The following is an 11,367-nucleotide window of genomic DNA, read 5'->3' on the forward strand; positions in this document are numbered from 1 at the left end:
GTTCTAACAGCAGACGAGCGTCTGTGTATGTTTTCTTCGACCCGTCCGCCTAAATGTGACGAACAGGTTTCCTATTTCCCGTAGGATAACGGAATTTTGTGAAATCAAGAGCAAGTGGCTCCCGCTTCTTGGATTTAGGATGAGGAGTCGCCTCTCGCCCTTGAACTGGCTTCCTCTTCAGTGAAGTGGAAGGTTTTTTGGCCGACTGCTCTCTGACTGAAGCAGGCGGCTGTTTGTTGATCAATTCTTGAATCTCTCCCTTGAAGCCCCTCATGAAGGTCATGAGTTCGTTCCTTGTGATGGGAGCAGACCCATCAGTCGGCTGTTGCCCGAGCAGGCTGGGCGCCTGCTGGCTCGCTTCCTGTTTGAAGATGCTCCCGTTCCCCCCTTTCGGTATGGACGGGTACGTCGGGCCCTTAGGGTCCCGTCTGGAGCTGTATGAGTTTCCACTTCAAATTCACTTTCGGTGTCATGGTCCGACTGAACTTGAGGGTCGTCTAGGGGACGCCTCTCTTCAGGAGTCGGTACAGACTTGGATGCCATCTCAGAAGTACTCTCCCCACAGACGGCGCCAAATGTTTCGGGGTTTTCTGATGTCCTGCGGGAGAGTTACAACACCGAGACTGGAACCGGCCGCCTGTATCTGCAAAATAACGGAGACTCCTGAGAGCTCAGCCTCCAACGGTCAAGTTAGTACCTGTTTGAGGAGTAATAAATGCGAAAATTAAAGGGGGGAGATCTGGTTCCTCTAGGGGAGGAGTGATCAATGTGTTTAGACTTCTCTAGGTGAGAGTCATTCTGTTGAATATGGAGGCTAATGACATGTTTATATAGCCTCGAAGTATGTGCCCAATACTAGGTTTTCTGGGAAAACCTAAGACTGATTGGGCTTGCCTCGGGAATTGGGCCTGCGATGGCCGTTTTCCAGGTTGGCGGATAATGGGCCAACATGATGTGACCTGATTAGTCCATGTTGGACCTATTAGGGTGACAAGTGACGGACGCTGATTGGCCCACGTGGTGGACACGTGGCAGGTCCGGATTGGTCCATTTGTCATGGGTAATTTTACCCTAAACACTATTAATATATAATTTGTTTCCTTTTTCATGAATATTTTGTTCTATATTCTAAAATATTTCTATATATTATATTAAAGCTCATGTGATGTATGGTTATTTTATTTATATAAAATTTTGTATATTTAGGCCCTGTTCACTAGTAAAAATCAATAACTTTTAAAAAAAATATAATAGAAAATCAGTAAAAAATAATTTCAATTCAGCAAAAATAATTTCGATTCAGTAATATTAATTTAAGTCTAGTAAAAATAATTTAAGTTCAGCAAAAATAATTTCAGTTCAGTAAAAATAAGGTGAAGCGAACGGGGCCTTATTATGATCTCTTGGTCTATAAACTTTTTTTTCTATTCTAATTTCTTTTTTACATAAATCTCGGGAAAAAAAATTTCGTTAACTCTATTTTTTAAATAATTTGATTAATTATTCGTTAGTTTTGAATAAAAAAAAACCTAGGATATATTGATTAAATTTCCAATAGTAAGGGATATTATTTTTTTCACTCTATGAAAAATTTTAAATGCAATCTTATTCGTTCATATTACTTATGTGTCACTTAAATTCAAAAAATATTGTAAAAAAAAAAACTCATTTGCCAAATATCCCTACACTTATATCTCTATTTTTTTTTATTATTATTTTTATTTATTTTTTTACTGCCAATCTGCCCTAATAAATGTTAACTGCCTCATTTTTTTTAACTTTCAATACAAACAATAGTGTACACCTGGGTATTTATACCTCTAAAAATTCTGTTTACATTTTTATTCCAACTTAATTTCCAAAATCTTTTATTATATAGTCAGTTGATTGATTATAGTTATAATGATTAGATGAGATCGAAGGTTATTGATACAATAGTATCAAGTCAATTCGATTGACAAAAGATAACTCAAAATATTGTTTCAAGAAATTATAGACTATAATTAAAAATCCAGATGATATTTTTCCTATTGAGGTCATTGTTTTTTATTGTTCTTTATAAGATTCAGGATTTTGGTTATAACTAATTTGCTACCATTAATGCTATTAAAATCTTAGTCAACCTTTTTGTTCACGTCACTTGAAATGTTGAAATCAATTATTACTCAATGAAAATATCAAAAAAATAAAAATATAGACACACCAGAATACGACATGTGTCTATGTTGTGTCTTCTACTCCATTAGTATAATTCGAGGTCTGATTAGGAAACATCTTGTTTCGAACACAGGAGCCTTGTTCTCTTCACTTAATTACGGTTGAACATAAATTAATTTTACTGAATAAAACTTGTTCTTACCAATTCTCTATTATATTTGTTCTTTACAGTCACTGATTTTTACTGATTAAAAAATAATTTTTAATGAAATGAATTTTTTTTATTGAACTGAAATTATTTTTACTGAACTAAAATTATGTTCACTAATTAAAAAAATTTTTTATTGATTCTCTATTGTATTTTTTTTTACTAATTAAATTTTTTTTTACTAAACTAAAATTATTTTTGCTGAACTAAACTTATTTTAACAAATTGATTTATTTTTATTGAACTGAAATTATTTTATACTGAATATTATTATAGGGATTGGTGATTTGATGTTTAAATCTTAAGAACCCATGATAGAGCTAGGTATGAATTAGGTCATGCAAAACATGTGTTGTGTATTGTGTTTTAAAAGGGAAAGTGTCGCTTTGTGTCAGCCTTTTCCCAATCTTATTGTCCGATTTATATGTTGTGTCATGTCATGCTAACGGATGACTCTATATTATTTTATACTTTTTGTACATTTGTCAAAAAGTGGGCTAACATGCGGTCATGCCAAATTTTTATACTTTTTGTTAGGCTCATGCCAAATTTCTAAAAGACGTTCATGCATAGTCCACGGTCCACCAAAATACCTCACGTGCCGATGTGTTGTGCCGTGTCGGACTTCTGATAGGTTTATATCAAGTCATAAAATTTTGTGTTGTACTTATGTAATTGACCTTTATGTCGATTCAACCCATGCCCAGTTCATACCAAAGCCTTAATTTAAGCTGTTAATTTAGCATCCATATATAATCGAGAGATTTTTGTTATTGTGACCCTCTACGCCTAAGTATTCCTCAACGACTTGTATTGGACTTCCTAACTCCATTAATCAATTATTGGAAGCAAAAAATGTGTGCACACATTTATAACAAATATGTCAACATATAGGATAGAAAAAGTGTAATATTGGGTGCATTGACTAATGTATGTATTTTTTTTAAAAAAACAAATTATTTAATGGGTCAATGGTTTTTTTTTTTTTTTTTTGTCCCCTTCTTCTTTTTGAGGCAACTTGAAACAACCTATATGGTCTCAATAACAACATACTTGCATTAGTTGTATTACATTATTACTTGTATATATCTACAACCAATTATCAATAAAAAATAAATAAAAAATCAATTCACATTGTTTTCTCTTTCTCACTCTCTTTTTTGATAAGAAGGTTACTAATATTAATGTATCATCAAAGAAAGCTTAATTGTAAGCATATAATATGTGATGAATCTAATAATGTAATATTAACATAAGAGTAGAAATATTTGAATGATTGATAGGAGTTATATGATGATCTTTTTCACTTTCATGGTGCCCTTAAATTCCCTCCACTTGTGAAACGATAAAATGAATAGAGATTCTTCTTTTTCGTGTAATAAAATGGGTTCTTTGTCCCCTTGATCTATTCTATGTTTGGTATGGAGATGGATCCAATAAACCTTTCTTTTATCATTTATGTGGATGCTTTACACAAGAAGCTAAATTATTCCTTTCAATGAGGAATAAAGATAAATTATCTCCCTTTTTGAGAAGGTGAGGAAGGACCCCTGTGTGGCTTAGGTACAAAATCAAAGCCAACAAGAAAAGAGGCTATCAAAATCTAGGAAGTATACAGTACATTTCTATTCGGCAGAATTTTGCACTTTTTCCCCCGAATGATACCTTATGTGGGGGGTGGCAATTCGGTCAATGGTTTAAGTTTGGTTTTCGGGTTGATTTTGAATTGTACTAAAAATAATCAAAATTAGATAAAATCAATACTAATATGAAGTACAAAATAAAAAGATTATGGGTCAATCCTCTTGTCAATTCTCGACCTTTGGCCTGGTTAGATCTAACCATGAGCACATATAACATTTTGTAACGGGTTCTTAGATAACGTAAATAAGTAGCAGCTAGAATACGATACGATATACAAGAGCAGATGTGATTCATGTGAATAAGATCTCAGCAACACCCTAAATTCTTTAGGAAGGAATTTATTTTGGTGGGGGTGAAATAATTAAGGAATGAAAAATAGTCTATATAGGGATAAAATGGGTAAACTACCAGAGGAATTAAGGAAGATAAAAGGGTGTGACTATTTTAGTGCATGGTAAAACCCTGTCACTGAAATTGATGCAACGTTAGAAAGTTTCACCTACCTTAAGAAGCAGCAAATCCATCACCAAATGTGCAGAAAATAAGTTTCCACGAGAAAGTCGTGTCATTATTAGCTGTACCCAGTGCATAACTTACCATTAACCTTTTCCTTTCCTTTCTTTTTCCTTGGGGATTTAACGTACCTAACCTATTAATTAATTAGTGTTATCAACACATTTCATGAAACATGAGCTAACGAGTATTTTTGAGCCTCTATTGTCGTGACTCTAACCAAGCAAAATTATGTAACTAATACGTGGCCCTCGGATGATTTGAGCACATTTTTGTCACAAACATGGAACATAATTTGCTCAATATAATTAGAGCTGCAATTACATGTAGACAAAATGATATTTTTTTTATGGGGATGGGATGATGTGATAAGTACCATAGGTTAATCAACTTGCTTAAACAGTTGAGAATAACACAGATTTCTGTACAACAATAAACTTTCAACTCAATATTCTTAATTCAAAGTGATACCACAAGAAAAGCCCAAACCAAAAGAAGGAAACAATAGACAAATCAGATTGATAAAAACAAGATTACCAGAGGCACTTTGAGAAGGGTCGTCAAATTCAGCTATCTTACAAGGGCAATAGTAAGACGGGGCAGGGAATAAACTCTGCCAGGAGATTTGCATCAACATGCTTGGAATGTATTGCTTCCATGCTTAAAACAACCAAATCTAAACTCAGATCATCAGCAACTTCACCAATTATGGCTGTAGGTTTACTTCCTTCCCCGAGTTTCTCTAGCAATTTAAATTCCTGAAACCCACCTGTCAACTAAAAACAATAAGAAGGGTGCACATATGACATGGATGTCTGATTCAGCTAACTGGCAGAACATGCATAGACTGATGACCCCTGCCTTTAGTAATGGTTGGTTTGGATAAAGATAAACTAAGTATAAATAGCTTGTCTCTACATAATAGACATGATGCAAGAGACTTGCTGGATCAAATACATAATGATATCTAGCAATCACATGTGCTCAAGTGATGAAACAAACTACAATGCTTAGACTCTTCAATCAGATTTAGAACCTTGAGAGGAAACAACACATCAACATTTCAAATAATAATACCCCAAAAAGATGGAATCACTAGGGGGAAAAAGAAGCAAATTTTAGCCCTCCAGATTCATATCAGCCCCTTGTCCTTATCCCTAAATTCAAGTTTAATTCAGATCAAGCACACACAGAATGACATAATGAATGGTTTCATCCTTCACCCCTGTGAGTAAAAGCCAAAATTCCATCGAATATGATAGCTTTTGCATCCTACGGAGTCCCTCACTTCATCCACCTAATATCATTTTGAGCAAGCACAGTAGAAACTAGAAAAGACAAGCAAAGTGTGGGCTGGGGTATTGAGCAAAGGGAGGGAGGATACATCTGCATACCTTCAGATAAATGCCAGCGAATGCTGCCCAACTGTGTTTCATGCTCAGGATGCGACTCTTTTGACTTGTCATCAATAACTGCAATGAGCATAAAGTTCTGGTAGCCAGTAATCTAGCACTAGAAAAAGCCTTTGATAGAAAATTGTTACTACAGCTCAGCAATACATTATTAAGTATTACAATTGCATACAACACCACCACCACCACCATTCATTAGTGACTACCTTGCATCAAGTTGATTGAAGTGAAGTTGTAAAATATGCAGCCTTACTGCCTATTTAGAGTAGCTGAGTCCCAAATTTTGATTCTACAATATATACATATAGTCAGAATACATACCTACAACTGTTATGTCTGCTCCATACTTTTTTGCCAAAGCAGCAGTAGTTGCAGCAGCCTGACAAGAAATTGATTCACGGATGTAGAAAAATGACACAAGTCAAAATTTTCAAATCATGAACAGAATAAGCATTACTTTGAGTGTATAGCATAAATTTGTTTATGTGAGAGACATGTAAATTTGTACAAGGATATAGCTCATGCATCCATGTAATAAAGACGAGTATTGTTTATGTGAGAGACATGTTGCGCTGTAATAGGGATAGAGAATTCAGGAGGAATTTCTCTAAATCATGGACAATGAAATACGGGGTATATAATATGATGCCATCAAAAGTTCAAAAACATTTATCATGAATGTAATTGCTCTATATTACAAAACATATAAAATGATGCCATCAAAACATTTATCATGAAATGTTCATTCAATATTGTTGCACTAAAAGGTTAGAAGAATGCCATAGTGGATAAAATATAACATGGCCTATATCTCCAGAGTCACTGGCTTATTATGATACCTGTCTTGTTCCCTCTGAGAGATATGGATTTCTGTCAGTGATGGGCAGAAGCAAATGTTTGAATTGAGTAAAGGCGTCCACAGCAAACACTGACTTCAGATTCTTGAGCCTTAACCTTAACTGAGAACATCCATCATAGTGGTATTAATTCAAAATCCCTGCACATTATTATTAGTAGTCTACATTCTACAAAAATTTGACTGTATATATAGTTATCAGCAAAGTTAGAAGCCATTTATGATAATTTCCCTTTTGTCTTAATTATATTATGGGCAGCTCATTTAATATGATATATTTCTGTGTAAGTTGCTTTGTATACAGATATTATAATGTAGGTTGCACAGTTGTAGCAACTAAACATATGGTTATAAACAAAAAGAACAGCCTACATGTAATAATATGATACGAAGTTATACAAATAAAAAAAAACGCTCTACTGTAGCATGTTTCATAAATAAATCTCAGATGATTTTTAACTAAAGACTCTTCTAACTAGCGACTCTATCATGGGAAGACAATATAAAAAACACATTAATACATATCATGGTCCTCATCACCAAACTATAGATGTTACCTTTTTTTTAAAAATTAAAATTAAAAAAAAAAACAGGATCTCCTCCCTTCACTCTTACTCAGATACTTCTCTTTCAAGATTCCTACTCTTTTGCTGCCAAATTGAAAACTATTTCTGTGAATATGTATAAACGCACAACCTTTCTAAAACATCTATAGAATTTTCTCTTCAAGGTCACCTTCTAGAAACTTGAACATACATTCTCTATGGAAGCTACTTATAATATCTTAAAAGGCTAAAATAGGTACTGAAAAACATTATCTACACCTGGTCTTCAATGTCCACAGACTTCTGAGCAATCATTCAGCACTCAGCAGGTATAGTCTTTTATAAAAACTTTATAGCCAGAATTAATATCAAACTCACAGCTGTGAACCTAGAATTACTTCAGATCCAATTTCCAAAACCTCATCACAAGGAGGTTGTAACCAGGTGATCATGTGATAAAAAAAACTTGCCAATACAATCCTCAAAAGTAAATCTACATCAACTACCATCACTGATTCCAGAGTAATTGAAGGGGCTAGAAACATCAACTACTGATTAGCCAAGCAACCAACAACAATATCACACACACAATTTTATATATATAAAAAAAAGGTCTATAGCTACCAGTGAAGTAAGGAGGATAGCTTCATCAAACAAGCACTGTCAAACACTCTCTACACTTTCAATCTTCAAAGACAATTTGCTTCTAAGCAATATTCCAGCACAAGTACGATCAATATCGAACTCAGAGTCAGTGTGTTCTAATCACCAAGTTTTCTTTGAATTGGGGTATGGTAGAGACTAGAGACTAGGGAGTAATTTCATCTTAAGCTTTGATCATATCATGGTCTTTCACCGGAGAGGATGTTTTTGGTAATCCACCCAGTTTCCTTTCCTAATTAAAAAACACAGCCATTATAACTTCAGTTTAAAAGCTCATCACATGGAGGTTATGTTCCTCAGGCTACCAAATTGTTCTAATCATTGCGAAACTAAAATAAAATTGCTAATACAATCCACACCAGCATAACTACATGGAGCACTAATCGTATTCCGATAACACCAGCAATATATACCTAGGTATTTGCAGCAGCTAGGAACATCAGACTATCGATGAAGAAGGAATCCAACAATGATGACCAAAACTACCAAGCTATTGATATTGAAGCGACCAGTGAAGTAGAATGAAGAAAACTTCATCATACCTCACATTTCTTGGCAGAACCCTCAAAAATCATGCAGATTACTTGTATAAATTTATACAAATAAATTATTTGTATATTACTAGTTAAAAATAAGATTCTCTAATTACAAATCAAGTTACTTGAGAATCATCATAACAACCTAAACAGAACTTCCTAGTAATTAATCAATCAAATGGCGAGATTTAACAAATTCAAATTGCATAAAACATTAAGACTTTTCTAAAATTACCGAATATCTTGCAATTGAAAGCTACATTCATCAAGAGAAATCCTAATAGCAACCAGATTTAAAATTGTCATAATAAATTGATAATTACACGATTTCGCATACAGTAGCAAATTCCGAAACACAAAGAAACTAAGTTGAATAAATTGAAGGAGAGAGAAAAATACCGGAATGAGCGATTCTTGTGGAGTAGAGAAGCAACAGAGATTGGGGGTTTTGAAATTGAAGGACGAGGTAGAAGATGGAGAAAGTAGAAGAGATAGAAAAGAAGGGGAAGTTTTGAAAGGAGCTCTAGGAATGGTAAAGGGTTCGAATGAAGGAGCAACGACCATGGAGTGAAGAGACGCCATTGGAGAGGAAGTAGTAGGTTTGAGAGGAGAGAGAAAATGGATTATGGTAAGCTCTGGATGTTGCGGTGGGTCGAGAAAGACGAAAAGGGTCTTGTTAATGATGGTTTTGGCACCTGCCCAGAAAATAACAGAGTTGATCTAGAACTGTGGGACTGTTCCCCTGTCAAGTACTCGTAATACTGGGTCTAATCATCTACTCTGTAATGGTATCTTGATACAATGGATTTCATTCATATGATTTTCACCTTATTTAGATGCAATTTAAAATTTGATAACCTTTATCAAATTTGCTTTTTCTAAACTTATCTAATATTTTCTCAAAAAAAAAACCTTGTCTAATATGAATTTAACTAAACTCATTGGACCTAAAGTAAGTTAACTTTAATGAATAAACAGATGCTCGGTTCACTTCACCTTATCTTCACCGAACTATAACATGCGCTCGGTTCACCTTATCTTTATTCAACTTAAATTATTTTGCTTGAAGGTATTGAAGTTAAATTTGTACTAATTCCTTTTTTTACTGTCTTTAAAATTACAAAGAAAAAAAAATTATAAGAATTTACAAGCTCGGTATACAATTTATATAGGGGGGAAAATGGGGCATAATTTGGGGTAAAATTGTAAAAAAGAGTCAAATCGCTAGTGGTTTTATCCTAAGGGTATATTTTGTTCACCTTATTTTCACTTATTTCGGGTGTAATAAGTTCAGTTCAGGAAAAATATGTTCTGATAAGGGTTACCTAAGTACAAATTACAACTAAAATAAGTTTTAATAAGGTCTAATAAGTTCAGATTATTACCCTCTAATTTACATATATAGGTTGATTAGTGGGTGCAGCCTTACATTACTAAATAAAACTTATTTCTATTAAAAATTCATTTTAAATATTAAACAACTTCACCGATTAAGATATGAGGTCTCCCTCGACAAGTTTCATTTATCACGGAGCAAAACCACTATTGGAACATATTTTTATTAAATTGAATTTGATTTTACTAAATATTATTGTAAAATCAATTCTTTAATGTTTAAACAACTTTACCAATTAAGCTACAATGCCCTCCCAATTAATCACCGTGGAGTAGCAGTTAAACCGCTACTTCAAGTAATCCATTTTTAATGACAAAAGTGACACTTTTACCCCTGATAAACATATCACAAAGAAACTTTATGTTCTCTTAATCTACACGGCTACACCGAACATTATTGTGGTACTCCCTCCGTGTTTAAATAAATGAAACGTTTTAACTTTTTACAGCATTAATTCAATTCACTTTGACTAATGTTTGTGATTTATACCTAAGAATAAATATATTCATGTGGGTACTTGTTGGAATCGTCTCAATGAATAGTTTATTACATTAATATTCAATTGTTATAATTTTATTATAAATAAAGATATTTTTAGTCAAAGTTTTGCATTGGCATACATATAACGAAAAATGTTTCTTTTATTTAAACACGGAGGGGTAAATTAAAGGTTACTCACTCACTCGTACTCCTTAGGGAGAGTTTGGTACATGGGAATTGAGAGTGGGAATGAGAATTTTAATCCCAACTCAAAAAAAATATTTTTTTTTGTTAGATAGGACTGGGAATAAAGAGGGAAATGAGATTGAGAATAAATGGGGTGAATTCCCACCATTTTATTACTTATGAAGGATATGTAATAAATGAAGGATAGGTAATAAAAAAACCTTGATTATTAATTGACATTTTTGTCATTAATGAAAAGAAGGGAGGTGAAAAGTTAATAAGGGTAATTTTGTATTTTTGTTATTTATTCCCTTCTTATTCTTATCCATTACCCAAACAAAGTATTGTCATATTTTTACATACTAGTTTAAGTCCTGTGCAACGCACGATTTTACTTTAACCTAATTATGAATTACTATATTGGTATAACAATAATATTTTTTAGAATAAATCAATATTTTTAATTGAAAGAATACTTGAATTTCTTTTCAAAAAAAAAAAAAAAAACCTAGAATTTTATGTTATATATATTGATATCAAAAGCTACTCATATTGATCATCAAACATTTAAAAAAAAAAACGCAAATTTCATGAATATAGGATTTTATATAAGAATGAAATTTTATGTTATTTATAACCCGTGCAATGTACTTATATACGCCATATGTCTCTATTTTGTTGGCATATTTTGACCAGCACAATTTTTTATAGCATACTTTGATCGGCACTAGTGTTTTATACAAATTTAATTGACTTTTTTTTTTTTAATTT

The 11,367-nt window shown here is 33.1% G+C and overlaps 1 protein-coding gene across 1 annotated transcript; it reads right to left on the reverse strand.

Moving 5' to 3' along the window:
• Positions 1 to 5,052: 5,052 nt before the first annotated feature.
• On the reverse strand, positions 5,053 to 9,116 carry LOC110688935. The gene is made up of 5 exons (XM_021865684.1): positions 8,934 to 9,116; positions 6,774 to 6,893; positions 6,256 to 6,313; positions 5,917 to 5,994; positions 5,053 to 5,291 (listed from the first exon to the last, which is right to left on the reverse strand). Exons 1-5 carry the CDS (start codon positions 9,114 to 9,116, stop codon positions 5,098 to 5,100), a joined length of 633 nt encoding a protein of 210 aa, XP_021721376.1. The 3' UTR covers positions 5,053 to 5,097.
• Positions 9,117 to 11,367: the final 2,251 nt, after the last annotated feature.

Source organism: Chenopodium quinoa, unplaced genomic scaffold (genome assembly GCF_001683475.1).
Source record: "Chenopodium quinoa cultivar QQ74 unplaced genomic scaffold, ASM168347v1, whole genome shotgun sequence".
Classification (NCBI taxonomy): domain Eukaryota; kingdom Viridiplantae; phylum Streptophyta; class Magnoliopsida; order Caryophyllales; family Amaranthaceae; genus Chenopodium; species Chenopodium quinoa.

Coding starts and splice junctions, on each gene's coding strand:
- LOC110688935 (XM_021865684.1), bottom strand. CDS start 9,116: ATGGCGTCTCTTCACTCCATGGTCGTTGCTCCTTCATTCGAACCCTTT. Junction 6,894..8,933: donor CACAAGAATCGCTCATTCCG/GTATTTTTCTCT, acceptor GGATGTTCTCAG/TTAAGGTTAAGGCTCAAGAA. Junction 5,292..5,916: donor TCGCTGGCATTTATCTGAAG/GTATGCAGATGT, acceptor TTTAGTTGACAG/GTGGGTTTCAGGAATTTAAA.